This window comes from Vulpes vulpes, chromosome 5 (genome assembly GCF_048418805.1).
Source record: "Vulpes vulpes isolate BD-2025 chromosome 5, VulVul3, whole genome shotgun sequence".
NCBI classification, from domain to species: Eukaryota; Metazoa; Chordata; class Mammalia; order Carnivora; family Canidae; genus Vulpes; species Vulpes vulpes.
This window is the reverse complement of record NC_132784.1, coordinates 33,871,404-33,894,606: the sequence shown is the minus strand read 5'-3', so window position 1 is coordinate 33,894,606 and position 23,203 is coordinate 33,871,404. Positions and strand designations below refer to the sequence as shown.

The window sequence follows — 23,203 nt, the reverse complement described above, 5'->3', positions numbered from 1 at the left end:
CTGTAGACACAGAAAATGGCATTCTAAGGAGGAGAATAGCAATATGGGTTATGGAGATTCACTATTTTCACATTTAGTTGGCATATGCAATGTGAAAAAAAATTGCCAGAATAAAAACGCAATCTAGAAAGTTCTCGAAAGGAGTCTTTAGAGTCCATGAAGTTAAGTGCAATTCTGGAAGAGACTTAAAAGGAAAAAAATGATCCTATAGCTGTTTGGACTCTCTCCCCTGCCAGAGTTGGTCCACTCACTGGAGTTAGCATCTGAATGCTTTCCGTAAAGTTCCCAATGAAGGCCATGATGGTCATCTTCTGCATGAGTCTCTCAATTTTACTGAACTGCATCATGAACCGGTCTTCATCTGACAAGTTCTCCAGGGGCTTCCGTTCCCGCTCATAGAGCCGAAACACTTTCACCTCATTCTCAGTTGGCAAGAATCTCATCAAACATTCTACAAAGTCTACGGGCAATGTCTTCAAGTCAAATCTGAAAACAGATGTGGACAGGTCAGTGTTAGAAAATCTCCTACCGTTTCAACCATACCACCATTTGACCCTGCTCCTCAACCACCAATGCAATGAAATGCCGATGTCTACAGCTGAGCTGCGAAGATACCCCTTGGTGCTGGCTGCCAACAAGTAGCTACAGTGGTCCTTCCTGAGAACCCAGACCTCATCCCAACAGCCATGCTCAGTTTTTAGCCTATTACTATAGCTCCAAGTCTCCAGAAATCAACAGTAAATGACATGAAGAGCAAGAAGGAACGCTGAAGCATTCGATGGTTAAGTCAAGGGCATGGTTTTTAAGGCATATTAAGTACTTCTAATTAGGAAGATTGAAATTATACACACAACTTCAGACTATCTGGTGAACTCTGTAATATTTTTCAATTAAATCAACAGGCTGGGATATTTTTTCTTCTTTAAAAAAAAAAAAAAAGGATCCAGATGCCTGTACTAAATGGATGTTTTGGCTTAGATGCATACCTCCATTGAAGGTATGTCAGGTCTTTTTGGATATATACTCAATTTGAAAAAAAGGAGTATTTGCTACAATCTTGATTTTCTTCCCTGGACAATCTTTGTCCAACAAAATAATAGAATTACATCTAACCATCATGATAAGCACAGTATATACAGATTAAAACTAGAATAAAAACTAGAATACCTATCATGTTCTAACATCAGAAATCAAAACAGAATATAGGCTACGCTAGAGTATTGGATTATGATCCCGACAGAGGACATAAAATTGAACAAATGATTTCTGAGGATCTTGTATCAAAATTTATGAAATACCAATTTACAGTGAATTCATTCCAATATATCTAAAACATTTGTTCCTTATCATATATGAAAGTCATCATGACCACAAGAGGACGGAAAGATTCCTCTCACAGAAAAGTAAATAAAATGAATGCCTCCTCTGCAATTCAAGGATAAAAAAAGAACTGAACTGTAAAATTTCCTGAAAGCTGCTAAGAGAAACAGGAATCACATTCCTATTGTTATGAATTAAAATATGCATCTGTATCACATTTGCATCTGGCATTGAATCATATCATTCCACAAATGCCATCAAATTTGTATTCAACAAATCCTAGAGAGAATTCAGATACTCCAGAGAAAACAATCTCTCCCTTTTCTTAGCATCTGTGATTCTCCGCTCCTCGTAGGTATGCGTGGCCATAGACATACGAGAGAGCAGACCAAGTGAAGAAACGATGTCATGATCCAGTTGTTACCCTTCCAAAGTAATTGTCCCTGTGACACAGCACTCCCCGGGGCACTTCCGGCCTCCCTCGTTACTGCCAGCGTTCCATTCAACTCTGAAGTCACACGTGTGTAACAAAGGGAACCTCCGGTACACGAATATCAAGAATTGCTCCATTTTTATCTTCTATCTTGCCCTTCTATGGAAATATCTCTGCTATCTACCAATCATAACTTATTTTCATTTTTATCCTAAATTCAACAGAAAATCAAATTTTCCAGAATGCCCTGAACTTACACGTGTATAGCTTTACATATCTCATCGGCTGTCTTTCCAGCTTTCCTTAAAGTTATGGCAAGATTTTTGGCCCGGTTTGCTTCCAGTAATGTCACTTTGTTTGATCCCTTCTGTGTTATCTTCTGTTTGCTTGAAGAAAGATCAATGGCAGGACCTTGGGCTTTTGTCTTAAATATTTCCTCAAATTCATCCACGTTTAAATCCTGGAGAGGGATGAAACAGGCAAATTGGATTACTCTTAAAAATTAAGTCGAGGGATGCCTGGGTGGCTCAGCAGTTGAGCGTCTGCCTTTGGCTCAGGTCGTGACCCCGGGGTCCTAGGATCGAGCCCCACGACGGGCTCCCTGCATGGAGCCTGCTTCTCCCTCTGCCTGTGTCTCTGCCTCTCTCTGTGTGTCTCTCATGAGTAAATAAATAAAATCTTTAAACAGAAAAAAATTAAGTCGGGAAACCGTTTTGACAGTTTCTTAAGCATCAAAGAACTTACTCTTTCTACTTAATACTTGCCTTTGATCATGGCTTGCTCTATTCTTCTATTTGTGCTATGACGTGGCTTAGGCCACACATACAGCTATGACCATCTAAAGTGAACGGATTCCATCTGGACAGTTCAGCAGCTTTTCACTAATTACCTTACAGGGCTGACCACACAGACTAAAATCTATTAAACCAGATCGAGTGTGATCATTGAATTCTTACTCACTTAGAGTTCAATAAAGGTTTTTTTTTTTTTCTTTTTTATGCCTTTTTATAAATTAGGCACAGGGCTTTTGTCAGATACACATTTTGTGGCATCCACTGAAAATAATCAAAACCACTCCATAGTAACATAATTTTTAATTTATTTTTATTATTTTTAAAAGATTTTATTTATTTATTCATGAGAGACACACACACACACACACACAGAGAGAGAGAGAGAGAGAGAGAGAGAGAGAGAGAGTCAGAGACACAGGCAGAGTGAGAAGCAGACTCCCTGCAGGGAGCCTGATGCGGCACTCGATCCCCGGACTCCAGGATCACACCCTGGGCCAAAGGCAGGTGCTAAACCGCTGAGCCACCCAGGCATCCCCGTAACATAATTTTTAAAACAGCTTTGAAACCACCTTACAAAACAGTGTCCAATTTTGTTCTCTAATATTAAACATTATTTTCTTCCTTTACGTGGAGGCATTTAAAACACTAGCATTTTATCACTGAAATTTCCAGGTTCGTAGAGCACCCATTTGAGCTCTGCTCCCAGACAGCCCTCCTTGTTTCCAACCAATGAGAAAGGTACCTCTAGAATTCGCTCATCATCAATCTCGTTGAAGACTGTGCCGTTGATCTGATTTGGCTTCAGGGCAACCCAGTTAAAAACTGGCATTCTGAATTTCGTCTTGATTGGCTTCTTAATTTTCACAGCTACAGAAGTCAGAGAGGATGAAATTAGGATTCCACCAAAAACCCATAACCCTCAAGAACAATCAGAGAACAGTCCTTGAAGATGACAACTTAACAATGGAGGAACACAGGCAAGAGGCGCCCAAGTGTTTTTAAAACAGAAAATATCATGCATGGCTTTGGCTGGAGCAATTTGAGGTCATTATCTGGTTGACTGATACAACACTGTGCTCAATTCTCCAAGAGCCAGGAGTTGATTTTTATTTTTATTTTTTTTAAATGTAGGCAAATGGATTGCTCCATTACACTCACAGTGTTAGGACAATGCTTAGGACAAAGTATTGGGGAGCAAAAATTATTAATGATCTAAGAAGAGAGCAGAGAGGACTACTCAGTGACACTAGTGAGCGAGAACTAGATTTTTGAAATCTTAAATTCTTGGTTCTAGAACACATATTTCCAAACCAATTTTAAAAGATGATCAGAGACTGCAGGTAGTGGCTGTCTAAACCACCAGGAATGTAATGTCAAGAAGGCTGGCTTTCTGCTAGAGCAATACGTTCTTGTGGACGATTTTGACAATGGGAATTATATTGATGCTGAGTCATTCCAACCAGACCAAGGGCCACGAACAGCTCAAAGTAAAAAATATTTAAGATGACAGAAGGGGTAACTCAGAAATCCGGATTAGTACTGCTTTTTGAGAATGGCCACAGTCCCTTCCCCCTCTTTAGAGAGCAAGTTCTCCCTAGGAGTCAGCTACATGTGACTAGAAGGCAGCAATGGACCAGTTAAAACACTCTTAATAGAGAGGAAGGGATCTATCCTTGAGGGGTCAGGTGAAGAACTGCCAAGTCCTCTTACTTCGGGGAAAGGAACTAAAAAAATGAAATTCATTTAAAATGCCATTAATTAATCACACATCATAAAGAAGTCTTCCCAAACCATCTACATGTGTACCTTCTTAACCTGGGATGCCCACCATACTCTTTGGGAGCTCCACTATTTGTCATCATTAGTAAGGGAGGGAGAACTATGGTGCCGAACAAAATAAACCCAAACACACTGGGCTTTCACCTGGCTGCCTGCCATTCCTCCAGAGTTACGAGGGCCATATAAACAGCAGGAATGTCATCTGATAAATCCACACAAGAGCATGCAGGAACACAGAAAGACAGCTTTTGCCAAACAAGGCCTTTCCACCGCGACACCTTAGGCCCCACCACCCAACAGCGTTGGACTGCTTGCCACACTTCCTTGTGGTCCACACTGCCCAGGAAAACCCATGTCCTCTGTGGGACAAAGGAACAGATCTTCCCCTAGTCTGGCATTTGAACGATGTGGAGAGAGAGGGAGCAGGGGAGAAGCTGTGCCTGATCTTCCCACAATCTGAGCTGGCGGGTCGGCACCATTGGGGCCCACCATCCATCCCCGGACACCGCCAGCCTCAGGACACTCATGAAAGTGAAGCCATCTACACCATCCTACTTTTCACTAGTCACCAAGATTAGGAATAAGCCTGAGATCAGAACACGGGCAAAAAACATCATCTTCAGAAAGGATGTCCTGACTCCAACGGGGGAATGGGAGGTGGTGACAGGAGGATGGGGCCTACAGGTCACCTCGGGGACTCCGTGTCCACAGCGTTCAGGCCAAAGGCAGGGGCTCTGTGTGGGTGTGTGTTCCATGGAGACAGCTAGAGACCCGTGGGAAGGGCCTGGAAAAGAGGCACCTGGCAGCCTGTCATTATGCGGAGGAACTATCCGTTCTCCCCCAGAATAACTCTAAAATCCTTCTAGAGCTGAGGCCTTAGATTCAGTTACGATGAAACTAAAAGAAAAAAAAAAAAACAACCCTCCTTTTCTCTCCAGGGGAAAGGAATACGGCATATGAAATCCAGGCTGCCTGCTTACAGAGCCAGCATCTCTTCCACTAAATCGTGTGGGCAAACCTGGCACAACGGGGAGACTTCCCACACACACAGGGTCAAACTACAATGGTTCCGCGTAAGATGGAGTGGAAAGATGTCAAGGCACAGTGTGACCAACAGAACACATGGCAAACACTCAACACACTCAGAGAGGAGCAACCTACAGAAAAGCTTGATTGGCCCATCTTTTGTGGAAGCAGAAAGAACAAAGAAAATACAAAAAAAAAAAATTAGATATGGTTAGAGTCAAGCCACTCGGCGGTTCGCGCACTCTCAGCAGAGAATTTCATGCTTCTTGGACACATTTCACAAGGGAGCAAGGAGCCAAAAATTCCCTTCCATTCGGGCCTGCCTTGAAGACTCCCTTATTTTGTTTTTAAAAGTAATCCTTTTTAGAAGAGGGGGAAAAATGATTTCATTATAGTGGTTCGCAAACAGCCGTACTGAGCCGTGCTAAGTATTCCATGAGACATGAGCAACGTGTTAACGAAAAATAATCAGCCAAGTACAGATTCTCATTGTGAACCTGCAAAGCGCGTTTCCCCAAAGAGAGGGCAAAGGTCATAGCCTGCCCCGTGGTCTGTCACAGGCAACCCAACGGGGAACCAGGAGCCAGACTGCTCTGGCACAGATTTGAGGAAGTAAGCCTAACGCTTACATATACATCCCACACTATGTATTTTCTCTTTATAAGATGCAAAGACAACTTAACTAGATAAAATCAGGGAGGCCGTTCAGGTCCCCTGGCTTAGCCACCACACACATACCTGCTTACCTACTGAGGAGGTAGGTCATCCTGTTGCCCATGGATCCGAGGCCCTAGCAATGCCCCAGGCTTCTGGGCTCCAGGAGGCCTCAGCGTCTCACCTCAGCTCTGTCCCTTGCCTCTCCGGGCCACCCTGATTCTGTCTGGCCTCCTAAGTTCGGGGAGGAAGTTGCCCAACACGTTGGCAACACATCTCACAAGATGTACTACGTGACAGTCTTATGATCCTTAGATCTTATAAAACAGAACATCTTGTAATTGTTTAATGGACACTTATGGCGCCAAAGGGAAGTTTCTTAAATCCCACACACAGTCCTCTAAAAATGGTGTAAGACACCAAGGGGACAACTTCCAACTGTAGCAACCCTGAGGGCAGCAGTGGGTGTCCGGCTGAACGGAGAGTTCTGCACTGTAACGCTGAGCCCCTCAAGACGGCCTGTAAGTTTTTTAAATTAAGTCATGGGAAGGACCCGGTCAAAAAAAAATAATAATAACCATAGAGGACAAGACCTGCACCAAAGGGAGCCCCGGACCTGCACATCTCAGCTTCGTGCCAAGGCAGTTCTGAGTTCTAGATGGGAGCTCAGGTGAATGAAGTGGAGACTCTCATGTTAGATTTGGCCAACAAGGGAGGAAGTGGTGTCAGACAAGACACCTGCCATGGTGAGTGCTCTCAGGGCGCTCCGCGGAAAGCCTGACCAGTGGACCAGGTCCACAAGCCAACTATGGGTTTCCATATTCAGTGGCTGAGGGGAGCCTGTTGATGGAATGGATTCCTGGGGCTTGTTAAGAGGTCTTCGGTTTACCTTCCAAAATCCAACAGTTCCACGATGACACACCTTCAACTTTTGTCCTTAAGAAGCAATAAAAGTTCTAGAAGAAAGTAGGAGATACGGAGTGACCCTGAAAAGTAGCGCAAAGTCACTGGACTACTTTGAACATGACTTTCAATGGTGATGAGCAATGTGTTAACGAAAAATTTGTTTCATTTGTTGTTTGTTTCTTTGATGATTTTATGGACGTTGGGGAGGAAGTAAGCACCACAGATCCGGTGTGGAACAAGGCTGCTCTGGGCAGATCTCTGGTGCCCAAGAGGGCTGCAGGCACCAGGATGAACCAGTCCTGACGACAGCCCAGTACAGCTGCAGATGGGACAGTCTGAGGGACGGAGCAGGCAATCTGGGAACCTCTTACAGCCGAGACGCTGGACGAAAGGCTCTGAGAACGATCACACCTATCAGATGGTAGTTCTTCAGGGGACCTAAGAGACCTCATAAAGGGAGTGCATAGGGGAGCACACAGAATTATCTGATGGCGTGGGAAAGCTCAGAGCCATTCAACACGCCAGGGAAACGCTCCGTGATGGGAAGATGGCCTGTGGTATTTTAGAAAAGAGTGAAAAATCACTTCGATGAGTCAAAAATCAAAACCTCTATTTCAAGGCATTAGAACAATTTTCTTCCTCTCGCTGCACCCCCCCCCCCGCCCCTCCCGTCGTTTCTGGCGAGGTGGGGATGCCGCACTCTGTCCTGGTTAGCGGAGGGCAGCGCGCAGGATTCAGGCATCTCGAGGCACAGGGACACCACCGTTGGCAACTCTTGAAGCTTCGGTTCCACTAGAGTGGATTCTGATGTCTTCAAATGCACAGAAGAGACGCCTGGAAGTCCACATCGGGCAAGTGCACGGAGAGGCGTTTCTGCCTCTGGTGAGTGACGCTGCATGGATCTTCCAACCACAGAGGCACATCTGTGTCAGGACGGAAGTCAGTACGCTTCTGTGACCAGCTGTCCACAGGTGCTTGAGGAATTCACGTAAATGCACCGACCCTAAGAAGGTAACTTGTCTTTCTTCCCTCTTCTCGGTGGGGAGAATGGAAAGTGGGAAGTTGGGAAAATCGGAACTCCCTGCTAGAGAGTGGTGGGGGGGGGGACACCCCTGCTGTGCCTAACTTTCCCCTTTCCCAGCTGCATCAGCAGGAACGCTCTTATATTAGGAATGGGGTACATGGGCGTGCAGGGGACCTGGACTTTCAAAGAAAGGCTCTGGAGGTAACACAAATGTTCTTACACCAGTACCTGGGTCTTAATTCTGTGCTCTTACCTGCTAATCCTGAGTTGAAAACCACTGTGGGTGAGGATGTTCCAGGCAGCGGGGGTGCAGAAGGAGGAGGAGGGGGAGGTAAAGGAGGAGCTGGCACCGTCTCAGCTGCAGGGCCTGGGAGGGGAGGGGGCGGGGGAGGGGGGGGGAGGGGGCGGGGGAGGTGGAGGCGGCGGCGGCGGCGGCATGGGTGGCGTTACTGGACCATTTTGCACTAGTGAAAAAGAAGAAATGAATCGCCTTTGAACACGGGTATGGCTTCACCTGCAGGATGCCACGTGCACAGAACGTATGCAAACTCAAAACACTGAAGAGGACACAGGCTTTTTTTCAAAGACTATAACATCCCCTCATGGGCAAATAAAGGATACACTGCAACACATGCAAAATGAAGCTTTATAATCTTAGTCTCAAAATGCAAAAAGTTTTTTAAAATCAGTAAAAGAACAGGCCAAAAAAATCAGACAAAGGACAGTATCGGGCAGTGGATAAAAGAAGAAATACAAATAGGCTGATACTGTCTCAGTTCTCCCACCGAGGCTTCTTACCTGCTTCAGGTGTCTCTGACGATGGAGGTAGTGGGGGGGGTGGGGGGGGCAGCGGTCCCGAGGAGGCGACCCCGGTTACTGGTCCCACAAAGTTACCCACTGCCGCTTCTGACCCCGTGGACAATGTGCCAGAAGCCACCACTGGCAGTATGGCAATGTCCCCATCCCCTTTCTTCTGAATTTTAATGGTCCCTTGTTTCTCCAGTTCGTGAATCTTTTTTTCCAGGGTAGACTGTCTTTGAATGGCCTCTTCTTTTTCTTTGACCATTTTCCTTAATGTGTGAACCTGGGTATTTGCATCTTTGTAGATTTCCTGCAGAGAGAGTCCACAGTCAAGGGTTTATGGTCACATGACATTCATACCTGTTACCATCACACTGGCAATCTGAGGACCAACTAAATTAACCAAAAAATAATAATAATAAAGAAAGAAAAAGAAAACTCCTACTCCTGTGTACCTAGGAATTCTATGGCACTCAGCCAGGTCTTACAAAGCCCCTTTCATTATCAATTGTTCATTGGTGATGCACACAATCGATTCTAGCAATTGCTGCGGTCAATATAGTTCTTTCCATTAAGAAGCACGGCTGACTCAATCATCCCGGAGGTGGAGAGGAACAAGGCACAGAGAGGACCCAAAAATAATTTTATGGCTGACTTTGGAATACCCTGAGGGTATCTGGGTGGGGCAGTATGCTTTCCTTTTACTAATTTAAAAATTCAAAAAAAATAAATAAAAACTCATCGGTAATTCCTAGACACGTATCACCTAACAGTGGACAAAAAAGGCCCTGAATCAGATTTGGATAGAAGTCTGACTGGGATTAAAAATCTGCAAAGCATGGAATAATCTACTTATGAATATGCAGGGTTATTCTGTTGAGCGGGTTCCTCTGGCCTTCACCACGCACCCTCGAGCCGGCTTAGGACAGCAGTCCTAACGGTCTCCATCCGAGACGAGCTTAGCCGAACAGGCCAATGCTTCCCTCTACTGATGACTTAGTTCGGTCTAGGTTTTTAGCAGAAAACAAAAAGTTTCAATTTTCAATTTAAACGCCGTCCCCGTTTCTCTTATGAGGGGCCTGCTGAGGTTCCAGTGAAAGGGTTTTATAGGACTCGCTCGCCAGGTCTTGTACACGTGATCTCTCTCCACAAACCGCCAGCAGGCAGGGAAACATTCTTCACACCCTGTCTATTATTAATAATCTGAGAGTCTGACTTGAATTGAGTCCATATGCTATACTTTGTCTCGATGGCGTGCCAAAAAATAAATTTCCTAGAGTTAACCGCAGGAAAGTTGGAATATCAAGCAACACACGCAGACACGATAAGCATCGCGTGAAACGTGCCGCTTCATCAACGATGGGGTGAAGGCGGCCGTGTGCCTGAAAGCCCGCCCAGCGTTCGGGGGTTTTATGTTCTGTACGGGTTTAAGCAGACGGAGGGCACTCCATAATACCTGACACGTAAGGTAAAAACAATGCTAAGGCCAAATAAAATAGCTGGGATTATCTGATAATAAAATGGATCGGTTTTGCTCCGGCTTTTTTCTTTCTTTCTTTTAAAATTGTTTTGGTGAACCCCATTTGCTCTGGCCTGTGTTGATTTCACCATTTCCATGGCAACCACCAAATCTGGTTTCAAGTAGAAGTAAAAAAAAAAACAAAACAAAACAAATAAAAAGATGTCTAAGCCCTAATAAAAATAAATAAGTGGCGTGAATTAAATCCATGCCGTGTTGTTATTTCCAAGTAAATGGGTGATCCACTGACTGAATCAACTCAGATTCATCCAGATGGGAAAATACTGTTGCTCTCAAAACCTGTGATAAGGAAGTACTGACCCTCAACATATTTGATTGCACACACATGTGCACACACACCCTAACCATCGTACTTTTTCATCTGAGTATCACCTCTGAAATGGTTCCAATAAATGTGCTGCATCGATGCATTCCTCGGACATGAACAGACTCCACATCCTACTAGGCTAACGCCGGCGGGCGCACCTTCCCTGCGTTGCCCATCTGGGCCGGCTGTCATCAGCACACTTACTCGAACAACATCCAGCTCCTTGTTCCTCTGCATGAGCTGCTTTTCCAGTTCCACGATCTTGGACATGGCTTCATTCTCTGTGTCTTGCAGTTTTTCGGACAACTGTAAAGGTTTTAAAAGGGAACCTATGTCACGACACACAACCATTCTCATCAGGTCCTCAGTTCTCAAAGTGGAGCTCAAAAACGATCAGGGGCCCATCAGAGTCCTGCATGTGTTCCACAAGCTATTTTCTGGAAACGTTAATATTTATAAGATTCCGAATACATATTTATTCCTAACAGGAGTTAACAATTTATACATGATCCTTAATAAAACCCATTTGTCAGCTCCCTGATATTCTGAGGATCACCATGCATCTCCCTCTGTTTCTGTAGCAGCTGGCAAGGGTGTGAGGAACAGCAGGTGAGGCACGAAGGAAAGTCCACCTTTCCCTCCCTAACAAGAGGCCATTTAGGCAAAAGCTTCTGAAAATTACTGGTCTGCAAACTTGGTTCTGTTATTATTGAAAACCAGCTGAAAAAACAGTACTGCTTGTTTTGACCCGAACTGCCCCAATAATAAAAGCCATTTGGAGGGGCGGTTCAAACAAACAGGTGGCCGGCTACAAAAGTGGGTTATGTGAATATGGTCATGCGATGCAGACTGAGGCTTCTAGAGGAACACAGGGTGAACCGTGTGTTAAGTGGTTACTTTTACCACAAGGCTCTGAGAGTGAGCAACCTCAGATCTCTCACATTTCACTGGAAATGATCACAAGAGATCACAGGTAAGGAAAACCAGGGAGGCAAGGTGAGGAGGAAGGGTGGGGAGGAAAGTGCCGATCAGGTTCAGAACAGGAGTCCAACCCTTTAGGGTAAGAAAACACTGGGCCGGTAGGTGCGCTTCCTAACCGGGGGCCAACACGTCACTGCAGCACTTCCAGAGGTGGGGGATGGGTTGGCTCACCAACTCGGCTTAACCACGGCCAAGAGGGTGCCCATTTTCAGAACGATGAACGAGGGTGAAGGACGTCAAGCACGTCCCATACTCTCAACTAAGAAGATGTCGAGGAAAAGAAATGGACCATTCAAATGGGAAAACAACATTGCTCCAAAAAGAGACAACTCATTTACAACCAAGGACATCGTCAAGCGGAATTCGACAAAAGAATTTGGTCCTCATGATGCCTGGGGTCTCTAAGAAGCACCATTTTTCTGTTCATTCACTATTTACAATACTCATTGCAAATATTCAAGTATTTGCTTAATGGGTGAACAGAATGGATGGCCTCCAAAGGGCTGTAGACTCCTATCCATCTTAGTCTGTGGCCAGAAAAATCCCTCAAAGAAAAAAATCCCTGCTCTGAAATGGAGCTGATGTCATATTGAGAGGACAGTCCTCAGAGAAGAGGCTGTAAGGGACATGCTTACTGATTTCCTTGAAAATGCCTATTGCTGAAAAGAATCCATGTAGAACTGGAGTCAGCTTAAGGCAAGAGTGTGTAGACGTGGTCAGGAGGATACAAGGTCACTCCGACCTTGGGCCTGTGGGGACACATGGGATAGAGCACGACTTCTATTCACAAGACTATGAGTGAAATATCAACGCAAACTCCCCGAGAGGTTGAGGCGGGGGGTATCTTGCTTAGGTGGCAGCAGTAGTTCCACCGAGGGAGAGGGCGAGGCGGGAGGTGGGGAGGTGGGGAGGACACAAAGGCCTTTTTTCACACAAAGTGCTAGAACCCATCCACCGTGGGCCTAGGTGAGCACACGTGGTCGGAAATGGCTTCCATTCAGAAGAGTATGAGGAGACTAGGCCTCTGCACCTCAGCCCCGAGTCCCATATTCCAGCTACACCTCCCCTCAGCGCAGTGCCCATCACGTTGCTCTTGGGGTCTGGACCCGAGATGCCCAGGAAACTGAGCAGGTGACCGGGGCAAGGCAATGGTCCCCCTTAGTTTCAGTATGGGACGTGCCTTCTCTGCGAGGCCCCGAGCGGCCCGGGCAGCCCGCTCCCAGCTGCGGCTCATCCCTACGCTCCGGCCCCCCACCGACTGTGGGAGCAGCTAACACTTATTCTGCGGGGCACCCAGTTACGTATGAACAGTGTCTCCTTCTCCGAGACGTAGTTACATGAGAAATGTTTTCTTCCAGCTCTTCCACCCTCTCCAAGGCCGCGTTCTTGGTTTCCGCATCCTCCAGCAGGGCGCCCACGTCAAACACGTTGTCCAGGTAAGCCTGAATCTGCACCTGCAGTTTGTCGCTCTCGGTGTGCTTCAACTTCTACAAACCAAAATGCAAGTGAAGGCGGCGTGAGCACAGCTGTGGAAGGAGAGCAAATGACACAACAGCCGACATGCTCCGGTTCGAAATAGGGCAGACTTGCCTAGGAGAGGGTCTGAGGTGTCTGCCTCCAGGGAACGCAGTGTTGGGCTGAGAGGGTGCCCTCAGATGCCTCTCTGGGGATGCCCTCTCCCAAATATAGACACATTTCCCCCCTAATCCTCCCGAAAAATATATTTCCCAGGTCAACATATTCGAAAATAAAGCATTCTGATACAAAACAGGTGAAACCAGACATTAGTAAACTTAAAAGCAGCTTCAGGAGGGAGCCGCGGTCCAGGTAACAAGTTGGAGAGGCACCTGTGTGTGGGGGAAGTTAGGGCAGAGGCGACTGCCTGAGTGGAGAGGGCAGGTGCCCAGGAGGAGGGTTAGGCGGGAGGTGGGGTGGGCAGGACCGTGTCAGCCCTGGGGCTTACTTAGCAGAAGTTGCTAGAATCCGCCCTCAGGGACAACCTCCCCAAGGGCTGCCCGCACCAAGGTCCCGCCGCTTGCCTCCACTCACTGCTGAGGCCCCGGCACCCGGTGCAAGTCAACCAGTGGTAAGGGGATTAGGGCCAAGACAATGTGTCACTCTTCCTTACAAGTGACAGAAATCCTGACTTCCTTGGGGGAACAGACGAGTGGCTAGAGTGACACCAGCAAACGGATGACACCACTAAACATGAACGGAACAAATCCGTGGCTACTTACGAGGCTGGGTTTTTGTAAACGAATGAAGCATTTATATATATATACGCTTCTAATCTTCTAACCACGTCTATCAGGATCCAGAACCAAGAGGCCAAGACATTAAACAGAGTTTTGGAAAAATTTTTAAATGCTTTTTCAGAGGAATCGTGCTCTCCGTAAATTCTGGAAGAGGGATTTGCTCCCCGGCCTAATCTGGAAGTCTAGAGCTTAGCTTGGCCTAAGGAGATACGTTCCATCTTAGTCTTAAGGAGGACAAGCCAGAGAAGACGTCGGAGTAAGGGCAAAGCCTAGAAAGGGAGACAGTGGCAGCCAAGCAGCCGCTTTCACACAGCAGACATGGAGCAACGGCACCACCTGACGTGGGACTCTCCGCCAGCCCCCCGGGGTCTGCACGACCATCACAGAACCGGACCCCCACCACCACTAGCAATCTATGTGCACAGTTTCTGCTCAAATACCACCCCCCCTCAGAGCACGCAGGGCAGGAGGCTGGAGAAATCTTGATCTCAGAGCAGGAAACCCTTTCAATACCAGATTCTAGCAGAGATATTAGTGACTATCAACATAAGAACACAATTCCAACAACTCTAATGGAAGTGCACGCCTCCTGAGGCCAGACGTCAGGGGACGTTAGGCCGCGGGTGTGGGAGCCGAGCCAAGCTCAGAGCAATGCTAGGTCTCCGCCTCACAATCAGCTGTGATCCCCTGGCTTCACCCCTGATGAAGATGGGCAGCTGGACTCTGGAGGCGTCCACAGAAGAAGCACTTCTACTCTCTCTGTGGCTAGAAACATCTGCAATCAGGGTCAACGATTCTTGCCTCACCCAGTGGCCTTCCAAGTTCAGGCGGAGCACCACTGCACACAGGGGAACCCAGAACCACTCAAGAGGCCGCAGACATGGCGCACCCCGGGCACACCCAGCTAACTCAGGCCCACTGCCATGCTCACACCCACCTGCTATCTACCTGTGGGGTGAGGAGCTACAGGGACCAGGCTGAGCACCTCTGCAGGGGAGCTAGAGACCAAGCAACTGCAGGCCTCCTCCTCCCATGAACTTAAGAGTGGAACTCCTAAAGCCACAACGCAGCCAACAGAATTTCACAGCTACATGACAAAGTCCCAGGTGTCTGTTTCCTCATTAGTGTTTTATGCTCTAAGCACTTCTTCCCCACTCGTCAGCAGTCTGGGCTTTATTTGCCCTGCCCAGATGGAGTCCCCCAAGCGCCCGAGAGCCCGGATGAAGGGTGTGACGAGACTTGGCCCAGACAGAGCCAGAGCACAACTGCAGCAAGGCTAGGCGAGGCTGCCTGACTCCAGTCCGGAGAGGCCAGAAGCCAGCCCGAGGCCCAGGGGGGCTGCAAAAATCCAGTTTCTCTGGCCAATGGCATTACTTGGATGGGTTCCCCTTGCCCAGTGCCACGGCATCTGACTGCATGGAGCGTCGAGCGTTCGTTAGGGCAGAAGTGTATCTCTGAGGGTGGGCAATAGACCAAGTCTCCATTGGAGCCGGGTGCACAGCTATACTCACATCCAAGTACTCATCCAGGCCCAACTTGGTAAATTCATACTGGAGGTGGACTCTGAAATTCATGTCTTCTACTGAATGGACCACGATATTAATGAACTGCATGGAGGCCACCTGCAAGGAGACGCAGTGGGTTACAAGCCAGTTTAAACACGGGCACATGCTTTCAGCAGCACACATTCAGACGCACTCAGACGGAATCTCCTGTTCCGTTGTTTCACTGGGCCTTTCAAAATACTTAATAATTTTTTGAATTTCAAAAGTCAGAGAGATGCCACAGTAAGACGCGCTCCTCATCCCCTAGGATGGCTACAATCAAAAGGAAAGACAACACCAGGCGCTGCAAGGAGGTGGAGGAAATGGAACCCGCATCCACTGTGGACATCAACCAGCCACTGGAAGAGCCGACAGTTCCACGATGTGTTAACAGAGTCACTGCACGACCCAGCAAACCTGCTCCTCGGAACATACCCCCAGGAGCTGGAAACGTGAGCCTGTAGAGACACTTACACACAAATGCTCACAAAAGCATTATTCATCACCGGGGGGAGGGGGGGTTAATGTCCATCAACTGGTGGATTAAAATAATGTGCTATGGGATCCCTGGGTGGCACAGCAGTTTAGCGCCTGCCTTTGGCCCAGGGCGCGATCCTGGAGACCGGGGATCGAATCCCACATCGGGCTCCCTGCATGGAGCCTGCTTCTTCTCCCTCTGCCTGTGTCTCTGCCTCTCTTCTCTCTGTGTGTGTGTGACTATCATGAATAAATAAATAAAATCTTAAAAAATAAAAGATTTTATTAAAAAAAATAATAATGTGCTATAACCATACGATGGGATATTATGTGAGGATACAAAGGGACGAAGTACTGATGCACCTTACAGGATGGAGGAATCTGAAAATATTACACTACATGAAACAAGTTAGTCATGAAAGATCATATAGGTTATGATTCCATTCAAATCAAATACCCAGAACAGGCACATCTGTGGATACAGAAAGTAGATTAGAAGCTGCCTTGGCGGGTGGGGGGGGACACGCCCCTGGGGGCTCAGTCCTTTGGCTCAGGTTATGATCCCAGGGTCCTGGGATCGAGTCCCGCACCACACTCCTGGCTCAGGGGGGAGCCTGCTTCTCTCTCCCTCTCTCTGTCCCTCCTCCCTGCTCATTCTCTCTCAAATAAATAAAATCTCTTAAAAAAAGGGGGGGGGGGGGGGGCAGCCCAGGTGGCACAGCGGTTTAGCGCCACCTTCAGCCCAGGCTGTGGTCCTGGAGATCGGGGATAGAGTCCCGCATCGGGCTCCCTGCATGGAGCCTGCTTCTCCCTCTGCCTGTGTCTCTGCCTCTCTCTCTATGTGTCTTATGAATAAGAAGAAGCTGCCTAGGACTGGGAATGGATTTTAATAACTAAAGGGGATTCTTGCTGGGGTGACGACATGTTCTAAATTAGATCACAGTGACGGCTGCAAATATACAAAAAATACATTGAACTGTCCACTTTCAATGGATAAATTAGATGTCATGTTCATCACCTCTCAGTGAAACTTTTTAAAAAGTCTTATGGGTATACAGATCAAACTGTGTGAGTTATTACACGTATATCACAGAAAAATGAACAATTTTATAAAAAAAAGAATATTTAAAAAAATCACCTATTGTCATGTCACAGGATAATCATTTATTTATTTATTTATTTATTTATTTTTTATTTTTTTTAGGATAATCACTTCTAAAACTTCACTGTGGGCCCCGCTATACCATCAAGATTGTAACAAGATCTCGGATTCGTCTTTCCATTTTAAACAATCAACTGGTTTCTGTTCTACAAAAGCCTTGGATTTACTGCTTTTTCTCCACAACTGCATCAGTGCCCCTCAGGCCTGCCACCTAGAAAACCAGTTCCTGGTTTGGTAAAGAATGAAACAAAGTTGAATAGATCTATTTTGCTTTTTTTTTTCTTTTGAGATTTCATTTTTAAGTAATCTCTACCCCCAGTGTAGGGCTCAAACTTACAACCCTGAGATCAAGTGCTGCATGCTCTACTGACCGGCCAGGTACCCTGATTTTACTCTTAATAATGACAGTTTATTTATAATGAAAATATCTTACTAATGTTTTCCCCCCTATAGGTAAACACAGTCTCTGCAAGGAGGTAAAATGAGTGAGGATCCAGATTCACATTGACTCTGAAAACTGACTTCTTCCTCTTTCTTCCAAACCCAGTTTCTTTCATCTTTTTTTTTTCCTGTTTCTATCAAGTTAGATTCCTCTTTGAGTGTAAGTTATACACTGGATATCTCTGGAAGACATGTCAACTCCCTAGGTTACAAGGATACTGTTTCGCAGTTTACTAAACAATGACTTCATGTTCTGTGGTTAAATGAGCCAAAAAAAAAAAAAAAAGATTTTTGTCAGTTTTTTTTTTATTTTGTCCACCAAAAAAAAAAAAGAAAAAAAAAAACCCAAACCAGAAAGAAGTCTTATGTTAGAGAAATTTATATTTTATGAGGAATAAGCTGTTAGGCCCATTGTACAACTTAACTGCATCCCCAAGGATAGTTTAAGAAAAGCCTCATTTTTCTGGAGGAAAAGAGGTTCGATTCTGGCATCTTCCCATTTCTCTTGAGTAGCTGTTGAGTTTTAAGATATGCCTGAGAGGCAACGATCTGCCAGGAGACAGGAGAACCGAGCAGAGCACCTGTATCCCAGCATCTTCTACGTCAGGTTCCTCCGTGCCCGAATGTATAAATAGATGACAGGAAGTACACTCACTTCTAAGCAGTGCATTTTAAAGGGCTTAATTATATAATTATAGTTTCAGCAGAAATGCGAATGGCAGAGTGATCCCCAAGGTCTGAAAATGAGTGAAGTGGCCACCTGTGACTCAGTAAGGAGCGGCGAGGACTACGGCAAGGTAAAGGGGAGCCTCAAGCTAAAAGTTGGGGACCCTGGCTCCAGCGGCTGACAGTCTGCAAGCACAGGGGCCTTGTCTTAGCTGAAGTGTTGTTTTAAAAAAATCTGAATTCCATATTTTTATGCACAATTTCCAATTTTTTTTTACAGCGGAGTCACAAGCCTGTAGGTTGGCCTCAGCCCGGGAGCCTCCAATGTGCAAGGTCATCTTTCAGGAACGAGCAAGCTGCCCTGAAGGCAGAGGGAAGAACCTGGTAAAGCGGGCCAGGGCACGACCTCCTCACATATCCATCATGAGAGCAAACACGGGCCTTCGACATGCCGAAACATCCTAGCAACAAAATTAGAAAGCTCGCGTAAAAGTATTCCTTGTTCCACAATTTTTACCTTTTTAAACAGCAAATAATATGCCCCATGGAACAGAAAAGCTTCTCTCTGAAGGATTTCATCATTCTCATGGATTTTGGAAGGGGTCGAGGGCAAGGATGCATATAAAATTTAAGGACCCAGAAAAATTTTTCACATAAAAGGGTTAGAAATCTGCAAAACTCTGTTTCATGTTTTATAGCCACTGAGGCGGTTCCAATGAAAAGTGCCCGGTCCCCTAAGCACGAGGTCTCAAACCTCGACAGGGGAAGAACGGAGCAGGACGCCTGCTCCGGGCGTGAAGGGAGCTGAGAGGGAGCCCCCGAAAGGTCTCCGAGGTCCAGAAGTCGCTCAGGCCACCCAGCTGGACTCCGAGAGCCTGCAGATCCGGGGGCACTCGCGGGAGGTCTGTCCCAGAAATCCTCCATGGCAGGTTTCCATCGTCAACCCAAGATTAAGATTCAAGTCCAAGAATTCAGTGGTCCCCAAGTCCTTCTGCTGTCCGTCCTGAAGAGGACAGTCGTGCCACTGAGCCACAGGTCCTGGCAGGGAAGAGCCCGGCTAAGGCGACGCGCAGGGTGCTTACGCCCTCAGAGTCACCAGGGGGAGGGGCCCAGGGAAGTCACTGCTACAGTCACTGGGGGACGCACACAGTCAGTTCTAGAACCAACGCACTGTTGTCTTTGAGAATATAGTCTGGGGAAAGCCACTGGGCTGAGGCGTGCAGAAGACAGAATGGTGGGCAGCCCGGGGGCTCGGCGGTTAGCGCCGCCTTCAGCCCAGGGCCTGACCCTGGGGTCCCGGGATCGAGTCCCACGTGGGGCTTGCTCCCTGCACGGAGCCTGCTTCTCCGTCTCCCTGGGCCTCGGCCTCTCTCTCTGTGTGTCTGTGTGTCTCTCATGAATAAATAAATAAAATCTTTAAAAAAAAAAAAAAAAAAAGACAAAATGGTCCAGGTTCTTGGTTTCTACCTTTAGGATCCTCACGCAGATTTCCTGAGACCTGAAGCTGGCGATGGCAGGGATGTGTGCCAGGAGTTAACACCCTTTCCCCCAACGCATGGCTTCATCCTTTATTTGCTACGGATACTTGGTACTTTGGGCCTTTATTATGCAGGATGTACGTGAGGAATGAAACTGGACATAAACACCGTAAGGGGAAAATACAGACTGTGAGGACACACTGGCGTGAATCCACAGCCTCATATACTCAATTTTCTGTCCTCTGGAACATTCATACATACATACACACATATAATATATAAAACATAAATGGATTTGGGAAAAGAAGTACAGAAACGGAGCTTGCCTTATTGAATGTAAGGCAGTACTGGAATGACTCACCATAAAATCTATGTTATTGTCTTCGTTCCTGAAATGTTCCATCAACTTCTCAAAGCGCTGTTTTTCTCCACAAACCTGAAATACACATTTTCATCACGCGTATGAAATTCCAAACATAAGCATTCTAAAATTAGATGCAGGAATTTTAGCATTAATAATTACTTCCAGAATATCTTTCTATTGCCTCTCTCACACACTATTTACTTCTCTTCTAAGCTGGTTAACTCACCAATAGCAACATGAGCCAGGCCCTCGGTTTCTTTTAAATAAATGTTCCCTTGATATATTGAAATCTCTGTCAAATGTATTTTTCTTTTATTGGTTATCTTTGCAGTTCATCAATTTTTTAGCCTGCATTCAGAATCCCAGGATGTTATATGGTTTAAAAAAAGAAAACAAAAACAACCCCTCCCGTACCCCTACCCCGTTTTTTTTTTTTTACAAAAGCACTCTAAAAGATTTGGCACACTAAAAGATTTGGACAATTTAGTATTTAAATTCCTTGTAAAGCAGATTGAAAATATTCCTATTGTATCTAAATCAAATTATTTTCGTGCATAAACTACAGCACAGAAGGAAACACCACGGCAGTAAAGCACCTCCTACTCCAGTAGACACCGAGGAAGCTGTGTTAACCCATTCAAGGCAAGTATAGAAATTTGCAGTGATTTGTGAGGTAGCATCCCTGATGCCTGAAACATTCACCTCGAATTAATGCTTTTCACTAACGGGTGAAAGAGGCGGATAAATTACGGTGAGCTCTACACAGGAGTTAAAAACAGAGTCAAAGAAAGGTTTGTAAGAAATACACATTCTCTGGTGACTTTTTCCCAAAATCAGAGGATAAACTTTAGTTCTGCAGTGACCTTGGCTGCCTCCTTTTGGAGCCCCCTGGTTTATTCCTTTTGCCTTCAGAAAGCATGCACCTGAACACCCATGAGCTACCTGCAGTGTTGGTAATAGTCTCTGGTCTTCACGTTTTGAATTTAATCTGGGTTTCACATGCTTAACTCAATTTTCCAGTTATATCTGTCCTATTAGGAATACACAGGACGATCCTGAAGGATCCCCCTAAAAATGACATTTCATAAGGCTATAATGCAGCCATTGAGCTCCGTCATATTAAATCCCATTTTAATAAATATTTTGATGAAGAAAAAGATTCAAGACAGAAGTTTTGCCTGTTTTGTTCACTACTGTATCTTTAGCATCCAGAACAATGCTTAGCGTGTTGTAAATTCTCCATATTACTTTTTGAATTACACTGAAAAAAAGGACAAATGAGTAATTATGTGGAAATACACTTTAATGAAAGGATGAATGACTTTTCCACTCTATCACATTGATGAAACAAGAACCATCAGCCCATGGTAGACAGGCGCCAGGAGTAAAGCTTTAGTGATGATAGTTCCTGCACTTCAGCAGCATGCCGGGAATGTTAAGCCTTCAGCCACTGAGGGCCTTCCAGGTCTCAAAGCAACTTAATTTTCTCAATAGATCACAGCTCACACTTTACTGTATCCTGATGACAACTCTCCATTTACTTGTACCTGCCTTAACAAAAAATACAGAAACAGTACATGGACCCAGTCCAGAGGCAGAGGAGCAGGCTCCAGACGGAGCATTTGAAGTCAAGCCTTTAAAACACAGACATGAAAAAATAAAATAAAATAAAACACAGACATGTCCAGTCCCACCCCAAAGAGCCCGATTCACCAGGGCCAGGCCGGGCTGGGTGACACACACGTGCACAGTTTTAAAGCATTACACACCATTCTGATGCAACTCTGCAGAGGCGGAGAACCAAAGATCTACGGGGATACTTTGTTCTGCCCCTGGTTTCAGCCAGTCCCTCCTGGAGAACAGGCAGGAGGTTCCTGGAAGCAGTAGGGTTGTTGGGAGGGTGAGGCATTACAAGCCCAGTTCCCTAGACTACAACATCAGCCACATCTTGTGCCCAAAGTCGCAAAAGTCCCCTCAGCCTGCAAAAAAGAGCCCAGTGGGTGAAAACAGCCGAGGCCGGATATGAAAACGGTCAGAATTACAGCCTAAATTTTAAGAGAAACCCCAAAATAAGGACTTGTTTCCCAGGGTAATGGTTTCCTTCAATCTGCTTTGGGAGGTTGGTAGCATCAGAAGAAAGGAAGAGAAGCGGTCTTGAATCTGCAAGCAGCTACCAGCAGCAGCAGTCGATGTTCTGCTGAGCAGCTAGGCCCCCGATGAACTAGGAGACGCAGCAGCGATCAGTGAACAGTGATGAGGAATAAAACTCCTGGGCAGGCAAAATCCCTTCAAATCAAAGAATATCAAGGACTCGGGAAGTATCTCAATTTATGAAAGAGACTGATACCTAGACAGATCACATAACCATAGCTTGATGAAAGATCAATGCAGAAGCTGGGGCCGGGTTCCCAGCTGCCAGCCTGCGGATGCCCCTTCTCCGACGCAGCCTGGGCTGTGCAGATAAACGTGGTCCGCTGAAGACAATAATTTACATCGTTCTGGAATTATCTGAGATGCCAATAGAGATTTAAAGCATTGTTGTTAAAAACCACCATCATCACACTGGGCATATACTCGATGTTCTTGCACCAGAATCTTCCACGGAACTTCAAAAACAGCAGATTCCTGGCATCTAAATCGAAACATACTGAATGAGAATCTCCACAGTGGATCTAGGACTCTGTGCTTTTAACAAGTCCCCGTGGCTGGTGACCCCACAGCTTAGATAACGCAGCCTAGCAGATTAAACTCTAACCTTTCTACCAATTGCGGATCATTCACCCTAACTCATCCCATCTCCAACAATAAATAAGGAGACAGAGTTACCATAACGGGGTACCACGGGACTGCAGCAGGAAGGGGTACAAGAATCAAGCACTGTGTGCAAGGCATTGAAAAAGGGGATTATTATACGGCCAAGGAAAGCACATGTGGGCAGCAACAAAACAAACTATTCATAGCCCGTTACTAAAAAAAAAGAAGGCATCAAATCTAGAACGACAGGATTACTTTCATGCTGGGTAAAGATCCCAAAATCACATACGACCCTGATAGACAGGGCTAACATGGACATTCAGAGCTCTGAGCATATGCGTTTCCTTGGAGGGCGCCCTGTCAACAGCGAAACCCATGCTTAGAACATACGTGCAATGAAACAGAGAAACACCTTTATTTTTTTTTAATTTATTTATTTATGATAGTCACAGAGAGAGAGAGAGAGAGAGAGAGGCAGAGACACAGGCAGAGGGAGA

At 46.0% G+C, this 23,203-nt stretch overlaps 1 protein-coding gene across 1 annotated transcript in view; it reads right to left on the bottom strand.

The window, feature by feature from the left end:
• The window catches only part of FMNL2 (formin like 2), a 263,738-nt gene that overhangs the window by 16,079 nt on the left and 224,456 nt on the right, over positions 1 to 23,203 (bottom strand). The window contains 10 exon segments of the mRNA XM_072757816.1: positions 252 to 486; positions 2,011 to 2,213; positions 3,290 to 3,414; positions 8,190 to 8,335; positions 8,337 to 8,400; positions 8,735 to 9,047; positions 10,789 to 10,890; positions 12,903 to 13,052; positions 15,332 to 15,442; positions 19,950 to 20,024. Of these exon segments, the coding sequence (XP_072613917.1) occupies positions 252 to 486; positions 2,011 to 2,213; positions 3,290 to 3,414; positions 8,190 to 8,335; positions 8,337 to 8,400; positions 8,735 to 9,047; positions 10,789 to 10,890; positions 12,903 to 13,052; positions 15,332 to 15,442; positions 19,950 to 20,024 (1,524 nt within the window).